This window comes from Desmodus rotundus, chromosome 7 (genome assembly GCF_022682495.2).
Source record: "Desmodus rotundus isolate HL8 chromosome 7, HLdesRot8A.1, whole genome shotgun sequence".
Lineage (NCBI taxonomy): Eukaryota > Metazoa > Chordata > Mammalia > Chiroptera > Phyllostomidae > Desmodus > Desmodus rotundus.
The window spans coordinates 18,558,849-18,583,600 of NC_071393.1; the positions used below are offsets into that span (position 1 = coordinate 18,558,849).

General features: G+C 51.0%; 1 protein-coding gene across 1 annotated transcript in view; it reads right to left on the reverse strand.

The window, feature by feature from the left end:
* Window positions 1-24,752, reverse strand: part of MYO18B (myosin XVIIIB) — a 219,972-nt gene that overhangs the window by 66,817 nt on the left and 128,403 nt on the right. Inside the window, exons 34-36 of the mRNA XM_053928945.1 lie at window positions 19,446-19,598; window positions 1,712-1,825; window positions 590-706 (exon numbers count right to left, since the gene is read on the reverse strand). Of these exons, the coding sequence (XP_053784920.1) occupies window positions 590-706; window positions 1,712-1,825; window positions 19,446-19,598 (384 nt within the window). The remainder of the gene's footprint in view (window positions 1-589; window positions 707-1,711; window positions 1,826-19,445; window positions 19,599-24,752) is intronic.

Below are 24,752 nucleotides of genomic sequence, written 5' to 3' on the forward strand. Positions count from 1 at the left end.
GTCATTTCACACAGTGCCTAATACACGGTGGGCATCCATTCAGCAAATAATGGATGGATAGATGGATGGATAGACGGATGGATGGATGGATGGATGGATGCATGGGTGGGTGGATGGATGGATGGATGCATGGGTGGGCGGGTGGGTGGATGAAGAGGTTGACAGATGGGTGGAAGGATGGACAGATTAACGAATGGATGGATAAATAAATGGATAGGTGTTGGGTAGGTAAATAAAAGAGTAGATAGGAGAATGGGTAGATTGATTAGCAGATGGACAGTGAATAGATGAATGTTCAGTGGGTAGAGGGATGGATAGATGTACGAATACATCAAAAATTTCTTAGTGGAGATGTCCTCCAGAGATGCACACGCCATCTGAAGATGACGTCTCCTCCCCAAAGGCCCCGTGAGCGTTCACAGTTCCCACACATCTTCGTGGCCTTTATTCTAGAGGGATCACAATCCCTACATAACTTTGTGGAGGTCTTATGACCAGACCAGGGAGGGACCCAACCTTCTCACCTTCTCGGTATCCCCCACGGACGCAGCCCAGGGCCACCGGGCCTTCTTCCCCGCACGGCTGTTACCTGAGCAATGAGGTCCTTGTGCTTCTGCATGAGCTCGTTCAGGTCATCCTGGTCCTCGTCGATGCGCTTCAGCAGGTCCGCTCTCTCGAACTGCAGCCGGTACAACTGCTCGTCCACCTGGCAGGAGGCAGGACAAGGGTCAGGGTGAGGCAGAACGGTGGATGGGAGGGGGACTGACGAACAGCAAGTGGGGGCTCACCTACGGGTGTGTCAGGTGCGTGACCAACTACCCGGAGGGGTGGCCACGGGTGTGTCACTGCATGCTGTGGGTATGACAGCAGTGTTGGGGGGCTGGCGGGTAGGGGGGAAATTTCCTCTTAACCTAGTGCAAATAAAATCTGGGACCAAAGGGCCAATAGGGACCTCCAGACAAGCTTTTGCCTATAAATCTCTAGCTACGCCTAAGCTTTAGGATTTCACACGTGAAGTATAAATTTAAGCCAACCCTGTATAGCCAGACAGGGGACTTAGAAACCCATGCCCAATTTTCACCAACATAATGGATACATAACATATGTCCGTTTGTCCCTGTTCCATAGAGGGCACACAGCAGGTCCATAGTAGGTGGCTGGGTCCCTTACAGTCGTGAGCTAAGTGGGCCCATGAGGACTGCCTTTGTCTCTGCGGATGAGACTGGGCATGCAGTAACCCGACGATAATGGCCAAGTCCCCGCTACGATGGTGAGTGCACAGTAGGACTACAACAGATGGCTGAGAACCACTGCAGTGGTGAGCATGCTCTGGGCGCACAACAGGAAGTTGTGATCCCTCTCAGGGTGCTGAGCACACAACAGGCTCACATCAGATGCACCTCTACAGTAATGAGCACACATTAGGTCCACAACAGGCTTCTTCACCTACCTTTGCAGAGGTGGACACACAGCTGACCCGCATATATGCCCTTATACCTTTACAAGGCTCAGCTCATAGTAGGACGCCTGCATTTGCAGGGTGTCGAACACCAGTAGGTCTACAATGGATGCCTATACCTCCGAGGTGGCACCCAGTAGGTCCACAATACATAACCTTTCCCTCTTATAGTGCTGAGCACACAGTAGGTCCACACAAGCTGAGAGGCCTGTGCTGGCCCGGGTCCCCAGAGCCTCAGGAAGGGACAGGTACCAGGCTCTTGCTCCGCGTCATGTTCTCCAGTTCACTGTGCATGCTCTCGAGGTCTGCAGTCAGCGCCTTCTGGGTCTTCAGGGCATCTTCACACTTGGCTTCGCTCTGCTCCAGCTGCAGTGGGCAGGAGGGTGGGAAGAAAAGGAAGAGGCCTCGTGACGCTGCCCTTCGAATGTCCTTCCCCTCCAGCGCAGCCCGGCCCCTCTCGGGCAGCAGAATCATTTACAGGCGACCTCCGTCTCGTGCCTCCACAACTATTCATCAACCCGCGCCTGGGGAAGCCTGTGCGTTTGCATCTGAGGCGGCCCCATTCTGAGCCCACTCAAACTTGAGCAGGCACTGCCCCATGAAATGTGGCCAGGCCACCCCTGCTTCTGTGCCACCAGCTAGGCCCCAGTTCCCTTCAGCCAATATTCACTGGCACCCACAGAGTGCCAGGCACAGGGCATGCAGGGGACAGTCCACTTGGCCCCTGCCCTCCCCGGGGAGACAGGCAAGAACAGGTAATGGCCGCCTCTCTGAGGAGCACGGGTAGAAGGAGGAGGACATGGGCATGCTGGGAATGCAGCACGGGGGTCGGGGAGCTTCTGGGAGGAGGTGCTCATAGACATCTCTCAACCAGAGTCGTGAACCCCATTTTAAATGGTATTCAAAATACTCCACATGCGAGCGTTTTCCTGGATCCGTGACTTTCACTAGATTCTCAAGGTTACAAGCCACCTACTTAAACAAAAATCCTCTCACACCCTTCTTTCTCATCCTTCTACCCACTTGCACACAGTAGGCCTGCCATCCTAGCAAAGTAGGGCCATCAAGAAGGTACAGTCACCTACGTGGCTCTAGAAGACACAGTTCCCTTTGGCAAAACCACACCTGTGCACAAACCCTACGTCCATTCTGCGACCGGCAGTGTCCCCTTGGTCTCCGAGCCCTAGAATCTCTGAGCAGAAATCACCCTCAGAAACCACCTACGGGAAACACTTGTGGCTCAGAGAGGGGCAGAGCCTTGCCCAAAGTCACACAGCTTTGAGGAGCAGACACCACTTGTACTGTGTGGGCCAGTGCACTTTCTCAACCTCCAGCCCAGCGTCCCTTCAAAACAGTTAAAGTTGGTGCTCACAGACAGAAGGGAGAAAGGGCAAACCAGAGTCCTAAATTGGCATGTATACAATCTCTGAGCCCTGAGGCCACTGAATAAGCGAGGGGGCCCCACTGACCTACAAAAAGGAAAACAGTGGAGTCAAGGCAAAGTCACCCCACAACAACCGGCCAAGGTGGGGGGTGCTGTATGGGCAGAGCCCGGGATCATTGGGTCTCCTTCCAAACTGGGCAGAGAATGTCTCCCTCAGAGTGTCCAGGAGCTCAGCCCAGCTGTGAGAATAATAATGACAGTGGAACGTGGGGAAAAGGGAGGCAGCCCTTCACTCGATTATAACCGCCAAGCACCACGCTAACGGGTCTACCTGCGTTTTCTCTTTCAGTCCTTACCTCAGATCCGTGAGGTATATACTGCTAATATCCCCATTTTAAAAACAGTTATGGCATTTACTGGGGTGACAGGTGGGGAAATAGAGATGCTGGCCTAGTCCCACAGGCTCCTCACACTGGCACCTCCAGTTCCAGCCCCACCCACTACCAGCCACCATCACCCACAAAACCTATTTCTGAGACCTCGAGAACGACGTATTCCTGTGTTCGGGCTCAGAGCAGAGCCTGTTGGAGAAGGCTCAGGGTCCACCTCCTTCCGTGATTAGGAGGGACTGAGACACACTGAGAGAAATGATGTGCAGAGAGGGGAGGTGACTGGCATTGTTACAGTGTAATGGGCAGAGGACACAAGGAGTCAGGCACAGCCTTATCTTCCTGCCAGTGGTCGCGGGGAGGCAGGGAGGTGGAAGGAAGGGCTCCCCACCACCCTGCAGGCAGGCAGGGCCACCCCAGCCCTTGATTCATGCAGGAGTCAGAGGCCTCACCAAGGAGAGGCATTCGAGCTAACACCTACAAGACACAAAGGAGACGGACAGCCATGTGCAGATTTAGGGGTAAGCTAGCCCTGGGTGGAGGCAACAGCACGTGCAAAGGCCCTGGGGCAGGAACAGGAAAGACTTGGTGCTGAGGAACAGAAAGCCAGCCAGTGTGGCAGGACAGCTGGACGGAGAGGGACAGGAGGAGATAGTGCTGGTGAGCCAGGCCGCAAAGATCAGGTTTATTTTCAGTGTGCAGGGTAACCACCGTTGGCTTCTAAGGAGGAGGGTGGCATGGTCTCCCTCTGGCTTCAGGGGACAAGACTGAAAATAAGGCGCTGGTGAGGACACTGCTGTCACCCTCCAGGGAGGAGGGGGTACAGGTGCTCTGATCAGAGTGGCAGTGGAGGGAAAGGGAAGGATCTCACAGTGGGGGAGCGTGAAGAACTAAAGGTCTAGGTAGGCAGCGACAGATGGGCCATCGTGGGAGATGATGTCAGAGAACTAATAGTGGGGGGGAGAGGCATCACGCAGGGCGCCGCTGCCAGGCCGCGTGGCTCGGCCCAGGGCCAGGAGGCTGGTGAGAGCCATTGCAAGAAACCCGTCAGGGCAGAGCCAGAGAGGATGCCAGCAGCCCCCTCTGCTCGGTGGCTCCGTCAGCAGAGGGTTTCATCAGCACGATGCCATGGTCCTCACAGCCACTGGAGTAAAGAAGGCTGTTTTAACGCCCTTTTACAGATGGTGTAGGGTGTGTGGTCCAGACAGGCTCCTTCCTTCCCCCAGTCTCCCTGAAGCGAGCAGGGAGAGCTGTTGGCGGACTTCTAGCTCACGCTGGGTTGGAGATAGGATTATCTTGGCCATGATGATGGGTTGGGCATTAATGACCGCACCTGCTACTGGTGCTTGGGGACCACTGCCAGGGCTCTGTGCTTCAAAAAGCAGCCCCACAACACCTCTAGGGCAAAGGTGCTACCCTTAGGACCAATCAGTAGAGGAGGAAACTGAGGCTCACAGAGGGGAAGGGATGCCCACAGCCACACAGCGGGTCAGTAGGGAAGCCTAGCTGGTCCGACCCCGGAGCCCGATCTCCTCCTCGCTGGGCCCCACGGCCCTTCTGGGAAAGTCTGACCACACAGGCAGGAGGGGTTAAAGGGCAGAATTCAACAGCAGAGACAGCAGCTAGCTTAGTGGCTCGGTGCTGTAAGGGAAGCCACTCGGGCAGCGCCGTGACGGCCAGAACCCGCCAGCTGAGGACTCCACAGGGAGAGGCAGGCAAGTCAGAGAGGACTGCCAGAACCCGGAGTTGGAATCAGCGAGGCGGCCCAAGGAAGCACGCCGTTATGGGAGCCGTCTGGAGGTGAATGAGTTCATCCCCAAGGGAAGGGGAAGGCGCCACACGCACTGCTGCTCGCCCGGTGCCAGAGTCCAGCACGTGTGGAGGTCAGAGTTGGCACTGGGGCCAGACCTGGTCCCTCTGCCCCTCCCAGCCAGCCACTTCACGCTGGCTGTGCCTCAGTTCCCGCGTCTGTGAAATGGGGAGAGCTGACCACAGGACCTCTGCAGGACGAATGAGTGAAAACATTAGCACGCTTTAGCACAGTGCCTAGCCATGAGAAACCGCCAGAAAAGTATCGGTGGTGGTGCTCTTATTCATCCTTTTCACAACTCTTCACAGCCTGAGAAATGGGGTTTATAACACCATTTTAGAGGCGAGAAGAATGGCGGGGAGTCCAGCCTGTCTAGGTCACACCACCTGGAGGGGCAGGGCCTCGGCGCCCAGGCTTCCTGGCAGACTGGGAGCGGGCGGGGTGGGGTGCCCGCCCCAGAGGCACACAGGCCCAGCAGGCCCGGATTTTCCTAGGATCTGGTTGGGCCCGACCAGAAATCCCCCAGCCCCAGGCCTCCACTGGGCAGGCTCTGGGCTGCTGCTGACAAGTCGTCTTAATGCCAAGCTTTAAAAATTTTCAATTTATTACCCTTTTAGGGAGCGGGAAGAAATACAGGGCCATCTCGGGCTGATTTTCGTTATGGACGACCTGGCGGAAGAATAACTCACTGCACATTATTTCCATACGGAGGCGGCTTGACTGATGTTTTTATGAAGTCGGGTGGCAAGTCACACTGGAGCCGACATCAAGCTTCGGCGGCGTGACCCTGCCCTCCGCTGCCTTCCTGGGAGGAAGTCCCGGTGTGGCAGAGAGCACAGGGGCATGAGGACAGCTGGTTGACAGGTGGTCCCTCAGAAGAGGTTATTGGGGGCTATTCTCCATGCCTAGCAGCCAGGGTGGCAACGAGGACCCCAGGTGGCAGCTGCCACCTCACAGCTTTCAGCTCCAAGTCACCGGCACGTTTCCATGGACTCGTCGACTACAAGTCTGCGATGCCGAGTAGGTGACTGGTCTCCCTGAGCGGCGGCTTCCCCACTCACAAATGGGGGAGAGAGCGGCTCGCGCTCCTTGAGCAGGACAGCAGGACGCTGAGTACAGCTGTGTCCCCTGTGCACGGCAAAAGCTTAGGTCATCTCGGGCTTGCGTCAGGCCTGCACAACACGGGGCAGAGAGGGATGGGTGGAGATAAAGCCCTCCGTCCCTCTCCAGACCTACTGTGTGACCGGACCCACAATACGCCCAGACAATTTTTGGATACAGTCATGTTTTTCTTTCTCTTCCAAATCTTGTTTCCTGTAAAAATCAATACACATTCACACAGTGGGAGAAATAATGGTTCACGTGCCTTGGGGACTACGGCGTCCAGCGGCGTGAGCTGCACACGAGCCTGGAGGATGCTGCCCATGCAAGCTGTGACGACAAGCCCTTCCTTGGGCCGGCCCGGAACACTTTGCGTGCAACGACTCACGTGACCTTCACAACGCTATGCTGAGGTGCGGCCAATAGCCATCCCTGCTGTTACAGTTATAGAAACGGAGGGACAGAGAGGTCAGGTGACTTATTGGAGGTCACACAGGGACTAAGTGGCAAGCTAGCGTACGAACACAGGTGGCCTGGCCACCGAGTTCCCCTCTGAGCTGTTACACCGCGCTCCTTCTGTAACAGATGTGCCCGCCACACAGGCTCTGTGGGGGGGAACTGGTGATGTGATTACACAGTGTCTGTTCGTCTTTCTTCCTACAGCAGCATCCGTCCCATCTTCCCTGCAGGAAGCACCCAGCCGCCATGTGGTTCTGATGGGGCTGACCCTCCCCGCTCAAGTCCCTAGAAGATGCATTTGACTCAGCCATAGCCAATCAGAGCCCCAGCTCTTGCTGGCCGTACTAGTTGGTTGTAGGATAACAGTATGGCTGACACCGGGATGTTTGCCGGGACTGTGGAAACATGTTAGCTCTTTCTGATGCGGGATGTCAGCCTGGAGTGCCTGGGAACCCTCTTCCCAATGAGAAGGAAGAGAGTGCCTAGACTGCAAGGGGGACATCGAGGTTGCTAAAGCAGGAGACACATTCTTAATGATATCACTGGAGCACCTAGATCCAGCCATTCCTGAAGGCAGTCTTAGCCTCAGAACTTTTAAAATATTTTAGCCAGTAACTTCCCTTTTTCTGCTTGAGCCAATGTGAGCTGGGTTGCTGTCACCTGGAACCCCAGTACAGGATGACCAAGGATGTCAGAGGAGAGCACTCATACACGGTGTCGGCCACAGAGCAAACACTCAGAACCGCCACTGACAGTGTTTGCTGGTGCTACTCTGCCCAAAGGTGGATGAAAGCAGCTCTGCCCAGAACCCTGTGCTAGAATAACAACCCTCTATTGTTTACCGACTCTGTGTCTGGACGCCACCCCACAACGGGTAAATATTCCCCCGCCACATGCTCAAGGGAGCCAGATCCCTTCCGCACTGACCGTGTGGGCCCCCGGGTGCTCATCATCACTGTCGCCCACAGCATCCCTGCAAAGGAGGAGTCAGCCCTCATCTTGCTACAAAGGAAGAAACTGCAGCCTGGGCAGGGGAAGTGACTTGCTCAAGGTCAGATTCCAGTCGAGACTCCAGATGATTTCTGGGCCACCACACAGCCCCTCTGCACACAAGTCTTTTCTCTATTGCTGAGTTCATCTCTGGCTTTCTCTCCCCAACTCCCACGTCCTTTCATTCAGTGTGAGGGCAATTGAGATTCCTATCACATATACATCAACTACAAGCCGATGAATAGCATTACTTTCCCATGTGAAGCCATCTGCTGGCTTTAAATACCTGGGTACAATGTTTGCTTTGAACTTCTTATTAAGCTATAGATGAGTTGGCTTGACATATGGAACAAAACGGGGAGAGGAAAAACTGATATTTCAGCAGAGTGGTTAGAACATGGGTTTCCGGGTCTGGTCGAACAACCCGGAGGATTTAAAAATACCGCAGTGCAAATGCCACAGGGGTGCTCTGAGAGACGGTGGCCAATGTCAACATATCCCTGGCCCTGATATCCCATCAGGGCACTCAGCACAATTAACCTTCAGCAGGAAGACTTTCCCCGGAGGGAATCACCAACAGCTCAAACTATAGGCAGCCCTGAGAGCAGACAAATTTGCTAAATGCAAATGCATTAAAAACGTCAGGCCAGGCCCACCACTGGTCTGTCTTCTGGCTCAGAAGTTGGATGACAAAGGGCTCCAAAGGGAAACTTCCTCAGACCATATGGTGGCTACTGCGAGTGCCCTTGATCTCCAACTCTGGGCGCTTATGCCAAACATTCCATAACTGTCCTTACACTGTGCCAGAGGGCCATCATTTATTGATGCATCTGAGAATTTATTGTTTCCATCTTCTTCAGAGTAATAACAATATTAATAGTAGAATAATCATTAACTACTCTCTGTTAATGCTTCCTGGGCATATGTTAATTTGCAATATGTAACAACTTTGTGAAATACATATTTTCTTTGCTATTTTATAGACGAGACAGCTGAAGATCAGAGAGGTGAGTTACCATGCCAAGGTCACATAGCTAATAAATGGTGAATGGGGCCAGATTCTAGATCTGGGACTGGGATGTCTCTTAAATCCATAGCTTTTCTTGTAAGGCCCGAGGCACATACCCTCACCACCTTCGGAGTAAAGCAGGGCTCCTTGCACTGGCTTTAAGTCTTTCTTTGAGGGGGTCAGGGTCTTGCCTGGCTTTGCATTATGGGCCCTGAGGACTGCCCAGGCCCTACATGATTGAACAGACTTCAAACATTTCCTTTGCGGTGTCCCCTCTGGTGGCAATGGCTTTGGGTGCACTGGTGCCCTCCAGAGAAAGAAAAACCCCCAAACTTAGAACAGTGGGATAACGTGCTCAGAAAAGTTCCTCCCCGCCCCCACCCCACTCACCATCCTCTTGTATTGTATTCCAGCACCCCTTGGTCCAGCACCCCACCGTTGCCCTAAAGAGCACAGGATCTGTGAGCCCAGAGACGGTGGGCTCCTAGAGGCCACCGGGAGCTTGCTCAGCTCTTGCCCCACAAGGTAGGGGCTCCACAGGCTCACACTGAGGGCAGCCAGGCCAAAAAGTCAGCTCAGAACATCACTAAGCGGCCCTGACAACGGTCTGCGTGCATCTGCAGCCTGAGCAGCCCTGCCCTATGCTGCCCATTTGAACCCCAAACACCCCTAGGGAAGCTATCACTGCCAGGCTGCTCCCTGGCTCCTCTCCAGCACGGGTCTCTGACCCAGACACTGGGGGCTCCGTAGGAAGGACAAGGGGCCATGCGTGCAGGACCCTCCCCTGCGGGAGGAGATGACCTGATGGCCTGGACAGAGAGTGACCACAGACGTGCTCAGCAAAGCCTGGGTCCCCAAGTGGATCCCTTTCTCCAGCACGGGAAGGAGCTCACTTTGGGACAAATGAGGGAAGCCCCATTGAGTCCTGGACAGGTGGTGGTCAAGGCAGCAGGCATTCTGCGGAGGTGTCCCTTTAATAACGAGGATCTTTCGCAAAACAGAAAATACACACACACGCGCAGGAAAAGTACCAGGAGAGTTCAGCTCTTCCTCAGTTTACAAAAGAAAGCCCTGAAGCCCCCATTTGAGATCGATGGCAAACTGGAGGGCTGGACCGAGAGGCCTGGGCTGACCCCTGAGGAAGGCGGCCCCACCATCCTGCAGCAGCATGCTCAGTCCCCCAGAACGTTCAGCTACTCACACTCACGTTCAATTCTCATATGCCGCTGGCAGGAGTGTGCACGTCTACAGACACCGGGAAACCACTGGTGTCTACTACAGCTAAAGAAACGCGGGCACTATCATCCAGAGAGACCACACTTCTAGGCGTACGCCCTACAGAAATGCACACCCGTGCCCCCACCCCACCAAAGAACATGAAAAAATGTTCACAGGGGCTCAATTAACAATAACCAAAATCTGGAGGCCACTTGCATGTCCATCAATAGCGAAATGGATCAACAGTGACAGAAGTCTCATAGAATAGCAGGAGGATAAGCCAACTGTGGCATATAATGATACCAAGTGACTCTCATAGGCATAAATGGGGAGGAAGAGCAAGACACGGGGCCACGCTATGCAGGTGGTGACAATTCATCTAAATGCAACACGAGCAGATAATCGAGGAAAGGCTCCTAGACTGGCATCTGGTTCGTTACCCTCTCTCCTAAACCCACCGGGCACCTTTAAGAACCAGCCTTTCTGCGGGGCCAGGGGCCCTTTCATCGTCCCTGGATCGCTGAGTGCTGGAGACGCTGGCTCTGGGATGGGTGACCAGTCCATCCCTGTTTGCCTGGGACTTTCCTGGTTATAAAGTCAGAACTCCTGTGCCCTGGGATTGCCCTCTGACCCGCACGAATCCCCAAGGCTCTGAACTGAGAAAGACAGGGGTTCAAAGTCCAGTTCACCCAAATGGAGGACCACTCCTCAACGTGACTGGCCTGAGCCCTCCAGAAAGGCCAGTGTCATAAAATACAAAGAAAGACCGAGGCTCTAGGGCCTTGTGTCAAACTCATTTTCACGGGGGGCCACATCAGCCTCACGGTTGTCTTCAGAGGGAGGAATGTGATTTCAGGACTGTATAAATGTAACTACTCCTTAACAGTTAAGCAAGAGCTCGGCACTGTTGCTGGATAGAAACAAGGTACCAGGCTGCATAAAACGAGGGGGAGGGTCGGGTTCGGCCTTGTGTTTGCCACCTCTGCTCTACGGCATCATGAAAACTGAACGCTAGCCCTTTTGCACCCCGGCTCCTGGAAAGGGAGGAAAAAATGCTGTAAATAACATAAATGGGGCAATGGGCGGAATACGAAGAGTCAGCAGAAAATACCAAGAGTCGTCAAACATTTTCTTCAAGCGCCAGATAGTAAAAATGTGAGGCTTTGCAGACCAAGAGGGGAAATTGAAAAATGTACATATGTACTTATAGAACCACTTTAAATGTAGCCATTTAAAAATGTGAAATGCAAAAAAAAATAAAAATAAAAATGTGAAAAGCATTCTCAGCTCACAAGCTGTAATTTAAAAATATAAATAAAGATAGGCAGTGGGCTGGATTGGGCCCGAGGGACATAATGAGCCGACCCCTGGGTTAGAAATCGGCATTTCATCAATGCTAAGTGTTCTGATTTTGATTAGGATAAAGGGGCATTGTGTCTGCAACTTGCTTTCAAATAATTCAGAAAGTGTAATTCAGAGAGAGAACGATGATGCAAACGAGGCAAAACGTTAAAAATTGATGAATCTGGGTGGAGGACATATAAGAATCCTTCGCCTATTGCAACTTTTCTCTAAGTTTGAAATTCACAATGAATTAATTTTTAGAATCCCAGCCCGCCTCCCCCACCATATTCTGTGACTTTCGGTGCATCTCCTCTATGCTGCGCTTCCTCCTGCATAACATGGACCCAATACTAGCTGCTCCCCGTGGAGGGTCACAGCCCTTCCCGGCAGACCCTGCTCACTCACTGAGCATGTGTTCTATGCAGACGCACTCCTACCCTCGGGCCCCCCAACTGCCAAGGCCCCCACTCATGGAACTCACTACAAGCGCGGGGGTTTGGGGAGAAAATTAGGGCGTGGCCTCTAAGCGCTCCTTCAGTGCCCGGCACAGCTTCAACAAGGGCTGCGCGCCGGCAGCATCGTTGCTGTTACGGTGGATGTTATTACCCTGGTGGGCGTCTGCACTGCTCAGGGGGCCAGGCTCCCCGAGCTCAGCTGTAGCAGGCCCTCCTGGGGGGACACAGAGGCGGCTTCCCCTGCCCTGGATGGGACCAGCCTCTTCTGGCTTCATTCATCACAGCACTGGGAGTGTCAATATTTGTGGGGTGAGCAGGCCCACAATAACCATGGTTTTAACCAATTACAACTTGGGCTTTATCTCCTCTGACAGGAGGTTATGTTAATATTGAATCAATTCACTCCACCTAATCTTTAAAAAGAAAAAGCCTCTTCAAATAAAAGGCCCGGGCTGGCTGTCCCGTGGCTCCTGGCTGGGCGAGGGCTCTGAAGCCGCTCGCTCGCTCACTGGCACAAAAGACTCCCACCAGGGTCATCTGTCCAGAGCTCACTCATTAGTTTCAATGTCTCATGGAAGCGTGGGTGACACCTGGTGACAAATGTCTCCATTAAAGGCACTGGGGATGAATCAAGGGCTATCCGTCTTCTGTGCAGTAATTGGGGGGTGGGGGGCCTCAGACTGCTACCTAACTGCCCCCCAGGAGTTCATTGTCTGGAAGGCATACCAGGTCTGATGGGCCCACCAGGGTAAGCCTGGAGCTGAGCCAGAATCCCCCTAAAGAGGGGCCTCCAGCCGGGACGTGAGCCCGGAGACGGCAGCGGTTCTGGGAGGTGGTTCTTACACTCCCGGGTACTGATGTCGGACTCTGTGGGTTCAAAACACCTTTGTGATTTGGGGGCAAGTCTTTTAACATGTTCACTCATTCCAGGCCCTGCTTTGAAGGCTTTGGAAGGTAAGGAGGAGAACAGACAAGGGGGTAATTTTGATAAAATGATAGGTACTATCCTAGGGGCCAATGCAGGAGACCCAGAGAGGAGAGGCGAGGCAGGGCCATCCCCCAGTGTCCAGGGGCCAGCGGTAACACCGGAGACGATGCCCAGACCCTAGTTCAGAGGGTGACTGTTCACGAGGTGAAGAGGTTCCAAAAGGAACAAGCAAGAGCCCAGCAGAGAACGCAGCGTGGGCAAAGGTGGAGGGGGGAGGATGTGGTGGGGGACCCCAAGCTGCTCTGAGCTCTGGTCAGGGCTGACAGGAGGGCTAACTATGCATCCTCAAGGGCTGTATCCTGGGGCACTGAAAGGCCACTCACTGATGGATCTTAAACCCGCAGAGTCCAGATTGTGTTTAAATGTTAAAATTCTGTCTCTAAAGATCAGGGGGCAGAAAGATGGCTTGGGCAAGACCAGAGGCCAGCAGACCTGAGAGGAGGCTAAACGTGAGACACAGGTGGTGTGTGTGACAAGGGGAGAGGGAGGAGGGGATGGATTCAAGAGCTGTTTAGGGGGTACAGTGACTCAGACTTGGTGACAGCTTTGCTCTTAGCAGGAAGGGGTGAAGACAGCCCCCAGCCTGAATTAATCCAACAATGAAAGAGTTCAGTGCAAACTCTTCTCTACTGAACAAAAATCAAATAACATATTTCCTTTGGGGAGGAGACAAAGGTCAAAGGCATAAATCAAATTAAAAAAATAAAATAAAATAAAGCCACCCCTGCCCTGGAGCAGACACGATCTTGCACTTTCTCCGCGGGGCCAGGTGCCAGCACCTGCGGCTCCCAGATGTTATTTATGTGCAGCAATTATCTCAATTATATATCTTGGTTGTTGGAATTGCTTCTGTCTCCAGATTAGTTTGTTTCCAGTGGAAACATTCCATGGGAATTAATTAGTAATTGGTGCCTAAAGAACAGGTGTCATTAGATAACCCGACAAAATGCCGCAACTACCTGTCTCAAGAGGTCCCGCAAAATCCTGGGTGCAGAAGCCAAAGTCTGCTGACAGGCGACACTGGCGTGCGGGACAGGGGCGCCGGGGACACTCTGGATCTTAACATAGTGTCTCATAGTTCTGAATGCAGAGAATTGTTTCAAAGCCACGGTCTGGGGTCCTTTATGTCGGCCCAGTAAGTTAGGAATATCACCCCCTTTTTGGGAGAGAAAGGGGAGGCTCTGAAAGGCGGAGTGACTTGCCCCAAACTCATACCACTAAGGTAGCAGAAGCAGGATCTGAATCTGAAGAGGTGTCTTTTCTGCTGCCTGGCCCCAGGAGTCTTTGTGTTTAATCTCCAGGGTCTCAAGCCTGAGATAGTGACTGAGACAGAGCTGAGGCTGCCAATGGGGGGACCTGGGCAGGAAGAGCCAAATAACTTTCTCAGGATTCTCAGTGGTGGGGCCATGGGCATCTGGGCCCCCTGGGCAGCATGCAGGGATTCTGGGAGAGGCTCTCTCAGGGGCCCTTCCCTGCCTCTAGCTGAGCTGGCTTGCCACCCATCGGTGCTGCAGCTAGAGCTAGAATCCTGCCATTTTTTACAAGCAGTCTGACCATGCCCTTTTCTACAAGGAAGCTGGCTATGACTGCCTATCACCAAAGCCCAAACTGCTTAGCCAGGCTCACTACACTCTGGCGTGCTGGCTCCAGCCTCCATTACCGACAGCGCCCTCTCTGTTCTTAACCCGCGGCAACTTCGTGCGAGATGGAACAGACTTCATGCATGTACGTGCCCCTACCCCTTCAGGCTCTGTGGTTTCCTAGAATGGCTGTGTGCATCTTACTAACCAGCAATTCACTTCCATATTTAAGGGGACAGCGGAAGCCACCAGCTCCTCTCCCACGGCCAAAGGAAAGGCAAAGTTCTCTTCAGCTAAACTCCGACATTCCACCAATAGATAGCTCATCACCCTGCTTGGCTGTAGCCTGCTCCTAGGTCTGTCTCCCGAGGGTAGGGACCCTGTTGTCTCCTCCTTTCCCTGCAGTCTGGCCTTGAATTCATCCCAGAGCAGAGACCAAATCACTGTTTGCTGAATGCCTGTGATTTTCTAATAGGTGCATTCAAACACATCCCCTCGTCCACACCCTGCTGGAGTCAACCCATCGAGGCCACGCTTAGCGAGCTGTAAGTGTGTGTTCAAGTTTCTGAAGCTCTCGCTAGCTTGACCTCACCCGCCCACACAAGCACCTGGGCCATCAAGCAATGCCACTCAGCTTTGGGAAAAGGGCTTGAGGAGGTCGTGTCATTTGTTGAATGTCACAGAATTAGCAAGTGCTGGATCCAGCTCTCTTAATTTTTTGTTTATTGATTGATTTTAGAGAGAGAGAAAAAAAGGAAAGAGGGAGAGAAACATCGATTTGTTGTTCTACTTTTTTTATGCATTCATCGGTTGCTTCTTGTATGTGCCCCAACCAGGGATCAAACCCGCGACTTTGATATATTGGGATGATGCTCTTACCAACGGAGCTACCTGGCCAGGGCTGGATCCAGTTCTCTTGACTCCAAATTTAATTTTAAAATCAGTTAACAAAACAGTTGGTATCACCTCACTGTCAGTTTTCTTATCAGCAAAACAGAGGTATTGCCATAGAACAGAGAAAGGTTGTTTCGAGGGATAAATGAGGCCCATGATTTCCAAAGGTTGGTCCTAAGACCAGCATCAGAATCCCTTGGTGTAATTGTTTTAAAATGTAAATGCTGATCCCAACCCAGATTAAAACAAACAAATAAAAAAAAGAACACGTGGTGGATGGGATCCAGAAATCTGTGATTTGCGTGGGTAAGTTATCTGACATGCAGTCGAGTTTTGGGGAACCCCGAGACACTTGGAAAAGCCTGGCACGCAGTAGGTGCTTCACAATGTTAACAGAACCCACATCACGCAAACCAACTTACACGGGCCCAACCCTCTTGCATGGGCCCAACCCTCTTGGCGCCCACAGCCTGCAGACACGGTCCATCGCTGTGTGCTCCTGGGTAAACCAGACTCTCAGGGCCTGCGTCCTCTTGGTAGAACGGGTCACAATGGAAATCTCTCCCTCCTAGGGTTGTGGTGGGGACTGTTTCTAATGCACTTACTATGGCTGCTGCCGAGACCACCTGCAAGCCCGTCGACTTCAAACCCACCCCCAGTTTGTCCCTTCTGGCCCTCTCCATCAGCACCTAATCCAGGTGACTACTGCCTCCGGCCCCAAAGGCCATGAACTCACCCCCTCCTCACCCATTCTCCACACAGAACAGTCACCCTCTAAAACGTGGATTGCATGTCACTCTGCTCAAAATCTCCCAGCAGCTTCTCACCACCCTCGGAACCAAACCCAGACCTACCAGGCCCTGCAGTGGCGGTCCCTGCCTGCGTTTACTTCCCCTAGGGGGACGTAGCTGACCACCCAAGCTAAACAAGAGCCCTTGCAACTTCCTACTCGAGAACCCCACTTACTTCCCCCCAATCTGAATTAAGGCATGGGGATTTCTATTTATTTATATCATTGTTTGCTTGTCTTCTTTTCCATCAGATGTAGGTTTCATGAGGGAGGGTACCACACCTGTCTTACTTGCCATTACTTATCACCTCACCTGACACAAGAGTAAGTAGGTGCTGTAGAGAGAGAGAGAAAAAGAAAGAAAGAAAGAAAGAAAGAAAGAAAGAAAGAAAGAAAGAAAGAAAGAAAGAAAGAAAGAAAGAAAGAAAGAAAGAGAGAGAGAGAAAGAGAGAAAGAAAGAGAGAAAGAAAGAAAGAGAGAGAGAGAGAGAGAAAGAGAGAAAGGAAGGGAGGGAGGGAGGGAGGGAGGGAGAGAGGGAAGGAAGGAAGGAAGGAAGGAAGGAAGGAAGGAAGGAGGGAGGGAGGGAGGGAGGGAGGGAGGGAGGGAGGGAGGGAGGAAGGGAGGAAGGAAGGAAGGAAGGAAGGAAGAAATTGTTCAGCACCATTCCCAACACTTGAGATGCAGTCAGTGGCAAACTTAGCTTCCTCTCCCTTCCCCCTCCTGTCTGCTCTCCCTGCCTCTGTCCCTGGAGCCTTCAGGTAAAGGACAAATGCCATCCATCGCAGAGGAGACACAGCAATGCCCAATGTCAGCATCGCTTTATTTGATTAGCTCCGACTCCGGCATCCGGGCCACGTGTGCTGGGAGACAAAGCAACTGTACCCTGACCTCTGGTCCACGAAATCCCATCCTTGTAACAATTTCCATGACAACAGCAGCAGAAAGCCAAGGCTGTGGATTCCCTTTGATAGGAGCCGGATGCAGAGACTGGGAAGAAGGACTTTCAGAAGAATGAAGCTCTTTGATTCAGCTCAAGGCGCCTTCATTAAATACCACTATTTTCTAAAAACACACATTTTAACCCAGCAGAGGGAGATTTCTCATGAATACTAAATGAAGAAAAAGAAAAAAAGAAAAAGAAACAAAACCGCCATGGCTCCTTTTCTAGAACATTCACCTGTGGGGAGGGGGAGCCCTGGCCGGTGTGGCATAGGGAATATTTCGGTGGGAGGCAGGCAGAGCACACGGACCCCACTACGGAGACTGCCTGAGCCCTGGACGTCCGGCCCCGTCTGGAAGTGTGGGCATCTCTGTGCACCTGCGGGAAACCAGCAGGCTCAGGGTCTGCCGCCCACCTGGTTTCCCAGACAGACGGGAAAAACAGAGTGACCACCAGCCCTGGTTTGCCCGGGGCTGAGGGCTTGCCCAGGACACAGAACTAGAACTAGGACGGTCTGGACAAGCCATGATGGGTGGACCCCCTAGAAGAGGGTGCCCTGATTGAGGAAACTGCTAAGAATCATAGAATCTCCCAGAGAGAAGGGCCTTGATGTGCCTTCTGGTTTAACAGCGCTGCACATCTGGGCTGTTCTTTCCAAAGCCGCCTAAACCTGGCGGGATCATGAGAGAAACAGCAGACAAACCCAGCCTGGAGGACATTCTACAGCATGCCTGGCTGGGGCGCCTCGAAACCGTCATGAAAAGCCAGGTAAGACTGAGAAACTGTTCCGGCCCAGAGGAGACTAGGCAGGCATGGCGACTATGCCATACAGTGCCCTGGGTGGGGGTCTATGGGCGGGGGTCTGAGAAGGAAAAAGGCATTAGTGGACAAACTGGCCCAATCTGAATCAAGCCTGGGATTTCATTTTTTTTAAGAAAAGCTTTCCTACTTTAGCTAATAATCTCTATCAGAAATCTTCCCTTTTACAGACGGGAAACTGGCCCCACAGACAGGAGCAGTGGAAGCTCTAGATCTTGTTTCTAGAGCCTGGAGCTAGACTCTGCTGCCTCCCACTGCCTTTCTGGGGATCTGCTGCCAGTCAGGAGCTTCTCCAGAAGGAAGAGGGAAGAGCACTGGGTTTGGTCAGAAACATAGTTTCAAGAGCTGGCTCTACCTTTAAGTGGCTGTGTGACCTCAGGCAAATTCCTTGCCCTCTCTGTTCCCTGGTTTCCTCATTTATTAAAGGAGGTGGATGAGTCCATTGACTTCAACGGGAAGGCATTTTTATTAAGTATTGTGTGCAATGGACTGCATGGGTATCGTCAGACATGAATAAGAGTCCTGCCCCCGGGAGAGCACAGGTTTGCTGAGGAGTCAGTCTAAAATCACAGATTACCATCTGAGTTTCTGAGGACAACCTGTGAAGATAAAAAGCTGCTGGCCACGTGGCATGGCCGAGGCCACGTGACAGAGGACCAGAGGTGGAGGAGGGAGGGATGGCAATGCTCTGAGAGGGTGAGGTGGTGAAGGCAGGTGGAAATGCCCTCCCTCTCCCCACGCCTGGACTCAGCAGTGGTTTGTCCGAGGGAGTGTGTGACTTAGGGGTAACACGAACTGCAAGGGCACAAGGCCTGAGCCTCCCGTGCCCTGAGGCCTTGTTACACCGTTCCACCCTAGGACCTCTCTCCCAAAGCTCCCACCACCCCGTGGGAGCTGACCCACTGACACCTCTCAACACCTGCCACCCTGGACCACACTGCCCGTACCTGGCACAGACCACACCAGCAGGTATCACAAGGTCCTCCACTCCCGCCTGGCTTCACCGCCCATTGGCCCTCAGACCTGCTGCTCCAGACCTCCTCTAAGGCAGCCCAGAATGGTGGGGCCTCAAGACCTGGGTTCGAATCCTGGCCCTGCCATTTTCTAGCTGTGTGACTGGGCGGGTCACCTCACTGTGAAAAGGAGGTGACGATCCTCATCTCCCTCAGCTCTCCTGAGAACCCAGTGCAGCACCCTGAACAGGTGGCAGCAGCAACCAACATCATTTTGTGATCGATATCAGTGGCATTGCAATAGGCAGTGAAACGGCTACTATTTGTTATTGTTGGTAGACATAGGCTTTGCATTACTAGCACTATTACTATCAGTTTCACACCCAGCCCTAGCAGTGTACATATGTACACACACGTGCGCACCTACGAACAAACGCTCCCACATATGTAAAACACATGCACCTACGAACGCACGCTACCACACATGTAAACACACGCACCTACGAACGCACACTCCCACATATGTAAAACACACGTGCCTACGAACGCACGCTCCCACAAACATAACAAACGCAGGCATGCACAAAGGCACACATGCACTCAGCCACTCTGCCCGAGGGCTCTAATCTGCCCAGGCCCTCAAGATGCATCCAGTCTCAGTCCTGAAGAAGCGAGCAAGACTCCTCAGTCATTTATAAGCCCCTCCTCCTCATCTTCCACCTCCATGTGACCCGCCAGCCTCAGCAACGTCCCCCACCTCAGGTCAGCACGGCGGTCACACCCGTACCCAGGAGGGAGATCCGCTCCCCTCCGTGGCTGCAGCACTTCCACAGCCCAGCTCTGCGGGGACCTGAGACACCCACCTGGCTGTGCACTTTCTCCAGCTCCTCCTTGCTGACCGACGTCTTGCCGTCTTCCATGGTCCCCAGAAGGAGCTGCACATCTGACAGCAGCGCGTGAGTCCTTCTGAGGTCCCTCCGGAGACGCTTCTCCACGTCAAAGTCCCGATGGCCGATCTGGAAGCCAAGGGAAGGCACTCGTGAGCTAAGACGGCAAAGCAGTGGCCGGGGTCCAAGTTCTCTGGGTTTGAATCCTGCTAATGCTTCTCACTGCGTGACCTTGAACAAGACCCTTTTCCTCCCTGAGGCTCAGTTTCCCCATCTGCAGAGGGGCCTTACAAAGAGGTGAGCACATTCCTTCCCCACAGAACCCTGAATCTACAGGCTCTGCACTGCAGGCGGACAGCTTCGAGGGCTCCTGAAGAAGCCACACCCTGAACTTGGCGCCAGGAGGGTGACAACTGCCAGCCCCAACAATGCAGACAGACAAACCCGGGGAGACACAGTCGTGCAGGGGCTTGCCATGAAACCCCGACGGACTGCGGTCACCCCTGCAGACAGAGCGGTCACTCTACACTGAGTTAGTGCCTCTGAGAGAAACCAGCAGCAGCCTGCTCTTCAGGGGGCCAGAGGACAGAGCACAGCGCCATCGGTCAGAGCGGGAGTGTGAAAGGAAGTGAGGCACAGACACCTCACCCCTGGACACGTGTGCCTCTAGGCCAAGTACGACCATTTCCTACGGTGCTCGGAATGATCAGGGATATTCTAGAAGGAATGCAGAGGCCGAGGCTCTAAACCCTGGCTCACCACCTGCTAGCAGAAGGCGCACTAGCCGAGTTATGTCATCTCTCTGAACCCGAGTTTCCTCGTCTATGAAAGAAGAGGTTAAAAAAATCCGTGTCCTCCGTGTGGAGATGAGACAAAAAGCAGACGTGACAATGGATCGGAAAGCACTTTGTATGCTGCCAAGCGCCTCGCAAACATAAAGGATTATGGGTTTTGTCTGATGACCTGACTACTCCTTGAGGTTGTGCGTTACTAGTTCCCTGCCGCCGGTTTCGAATATAGCCTCTTTGTTCTCAGCGGTACTGCTTTGTTAAGTTATAAATGCTGGGGATTATACATACATAATGTGACATCATATATAATATGTTAGACACATATATTCATATTCCCACCTGCTGAGCTGAGCTGGGGACCGGGCATTGTGCCAGTCCCTTTGTCACATGCCATTACATTTAACTCCTGTGACAATCGCTTAACAATAGACATTATTATTATTATTGCCTTTATACGATGGTAATAGCTTACACTTATGGAGGGCTAAGTGTCAGGCACAGTTCTAAATCCTTTATGGGTATTAGCACATTGAGTCCTCGTAATGAATCTCGGAGGTGAGGGGTATTGAGTCCCGTTTTGCAGATGAGGATGCTGAAGCTCACGGAGGGGAAGTACTCTGCCCGAGGTCACCCGGCTAGCGACGAGCGGCAGGGTTAGGGTAGGAACCAGCTTTTCTGACTGCGAAACGGTCACTGTAGTAAAACGGGCGGTGAGAGATGTACGTTTTGCTCTTTACATTAAAGAAAAGTGTATTGGAAGCACAGAGGAGCGTGGCTCAGCTCAGGCTGCGACAGGACTGGGGAGCACCTGAGATAAGTAGGGCCTTGCCAGGTGAGGTTCAGGAAGGACGCCAGGGGCAGGCACTGCGAGCGCACAAAGGGCCTGGGTGATGGGCATGAGGGTACCCTGCATGCAGGTAGGGCTGGGCACAGGAGAGAAGCTACCTGAGGCCAGGGCACATCTCGTGAGCTGAGGGGGCTCTTAAGTGTGTGCTGTCATGGGGAAACAGAGGTATGGCCGACAAAACTGGCATCAGAAGGGTTGTGACCTGCCCGAGTCACGCCGTGGCTATGCATGCAGGGATTTGAACCCAGGCAGCTCAGCATCAGAACGCAAGTCTCTTACCCCTGTACCACAGAGCCTCCAAGAACCAGAACCCCAACCTACTCACTCAGCCCAGGTTCTTTACCATGGTTGCACGCAAGCAGTGTGCTTGGCATCTTTCTTATTTGTGTGTCTGTTCTTGCTCGGCACACATCCTAAAGTGCCTTTAATTCTCCTGTGGGGCAAGTTTGCATTAGGTACGTAAGTTCCCTGATGTCCGCATGCCCACGCATCGGGGATGGCTCAGACTCTACCCTCTTCTCCACCAGAAAGACCCTAAGAATGCTGCCACCACTTTTTTTTTCCAGAGGAATCATGGCAAACAAAACTAGCAACAAACTCTGAGACTGAGCCACCCTCCCCTTCATAATGAGCTGCTACAGGGGAGGGCAGAATGGCTCATTAGGTTAATGGGAGACAAATGTCATTCTGCAAGTTCACATTTGACAGCACAAAGATTCAAATTTAGATAAAACTGGTGAATAATTAACCAATACATCTAAATAACGTTTATAACGTTTAGTGTTCTCGTGGAAAACTACAGTTAAACCTCCGTTGTTCCACCATTCATCATAAAGGCAGACGGGGGCAGTTGCTGGAGGTCTGCGGTCACGGATCTCCCCGAGCACTTTAAAAATATGATCTGGAAAGGCTGTGAGGGGTCGTCAAGCCGCTTCACCGGGAGGGGGAAACTGAGGTCTGGAGAGAGAATGTGCATTGCTGACGGCTGCACGGCGGAGCTGGGCTGACTTAGAACGTTATGAAAAACAGTGGCCCACAAAAGATGCTTCCAGTTAACGAGATCTTAACCACTTTTAAGCAGCATGGCGTTCAACTTGAAAAGCACAGGCTTTCGAATGATATGCCTCCCATTTCAAATCCACCTGGGCCACTAACAAGCTATATGATCCCGGGCAATTTGCTTCACCATTTCAGCCTCACATCTTTCACTTATATGGGGAACTGATAATTCCAATTCCACAGCACCGTTGTGAAAATTAAAAGTGTTTTCGGGAAAAATCACAGTTTAGTACTAAACACTTATGGTGACTACCAAAAGAGGAGAAACGTGATGTGTAGCATTAGCAGCAGCAGCAGAGCCAGAGTGATGAACTCCATTATCAATCTATCCAGAGGCCGGGAACGGCCAAGCAAAGAGCAAAGGAAGGGACAGCGAACCAACAGGGACTAAACACAAAAGAAGAGAACAGAAAGAAACTCAAATGTATCAGTCATGGTAATACAGGTAAATAAACCGTCCTGTGAAAAGTTAAGAGACTAAAATTGGACTAAAAAGTATCCAGCTGTTTAAAGGAAATGCACGCACCTCACACATTTAAAAAGGTTGAAAATGACAGCATTTAAAACGATCTTGCAGGCAAACAAAAAGCAACCAAGCAGAATAAAATAAGACAAAAATCATTTATCAAGCAAGGAGAGACAACATATAATAATCAAAGTAACAATCTGTAATCTGCCAAGGAAAGAAAGCAGTAACAAACTTAGATGCAGCTAAAAATATAACCTTGAAATATATAAAAGGAAAGCTAAAACAGAATTATAAGGAAAACTTGATAAAACCACAATCATAGTGGGACTATAACAGGATTCTCCCAGAAACAGATGAAACAGATCACACCGAAGTTAATAGAAGGTGATTTTTAATATATTTTTAACATTTTTTATGGTTTATGCTTTTATCTCGGAGTATAATATTTAAATTACAAGATTAACAAGCTCCATCTATTTGTCATGGGTAGGACTCTATGCTTCAAAAACAGCTAGATTCTTTTCCTGTGAATAATTCATTAACCTTGACCATGAACTGAGAAGCAAAGAGACCTCAACAATTTTAAAGAATAAATGTCAGGTCATGTGTCCAAAGTGACACTAGCCCAAAAATCAACAGTCAAAAGTCAGTCCAAATAACCCCAAGTGTTAATAAACTTAAAACTCAATTTCTAAATGACTTACAGATTAAAGGGAGAAGTCACAAAGGGTATGACAAAGTGTTTAGCATATAAAGGTGAAATGAAAGCAGCAATTCAAGATAAACATATTATCTTAAATGGACTTTAAAAACATTTTAAGTAGAATAGAAATATTGACATTTTCAACATCAAAATTCAATAAGGAAGAGAATACGATCTGAATTTCTGTTCAGTTATGATTTCAGGATAGTAATCACATGGCTACCCTACTTCCTGAAAGAAAGTAGGCCCAAATAGGTTTCCAAGTAAATTAAAGTATGAGAACTACATAATCCAAATTTCATAAAAATCATTTCAGACATAATTGCAAGCTCACTTTATGCGGTTAGTACAACACTGGACAAAGATAGTATAAGAAAAAATAAAATTGCAAACCAATCTTACTTATGAACCTGGTTTCAAAAATCCTGAAAAATATTAGCAATTCAAGAGAACAATGAATTTAAAAAACCTATGACTAAAAAAGGCTTATCTGGGAGCTCTAACAGGGTACACTGTAATATCTAAGATATAACATATCACCTTAATAGATACATGAGACAAGTCATAAGCTAATCAATAATTGCAGGAAAAAATCTGCCAATATTCAACAGTCACACGTTTGAACTATTAGAAAACCACAAGCAGAAGAAGACTGACTTAACCTGATTGGATTTCCTTATCAAATACACACTACACATGTCACATAAGGGATGACCCTTTAGAAGCATCTCCATGCAGGGTAGGAAAGGAAAGGAAGCCACTGTCTTCTCTAGCAGCCACTCTAATACTGGAGGGCCAAGCCAATGTAATAAGAAAAAAGAAAGGAGAAGTCCACAAACTGGAAAGGGAGAGGCAAAGCTATTCTTATTTTCAAATGGCAAGACTGTCTGGGTAGAAAATCCAGAGGAATCTACAGACCAAATATGAAAAAAGAGGAGTTCAGCAAGATTGCTGGATACAAGATCAACACAACAATTGCGGTAGTCTCTTGTGCTGCAATAACTAACTGAAACCAGCCCTGGCTGGTGTGGCTCAATGGATTGAGCACCAGCCTGTGAGCCACAGGGTCACCAGTTCAATTCCCAGTCAGGGGAAATGCCTGGGTTGTGGGCCAGGTCCCCAGTAGGGGGCACGTGAGGGACAACCACACATTGATGTTTCTCTCCCTCTCTTTCTCCTTCCCTTCCCCTCTCTCTCAAAGTAAAATAAATAAAATCTCTAACTAACTGAAGGCTATAGATGACATAGAACTATTGTACTCATAATAGCCATAGAGACTACAAGACTCCCAGAAATAAGTCTAACAAAAATGTTCAAGGCATATAAAAAATAATAAAATATATTTTAAAAAATATTTTATTCATAATTATTATAAAAATATTATTTTGTAATGAAATGTGTTAAGAAAGCCATG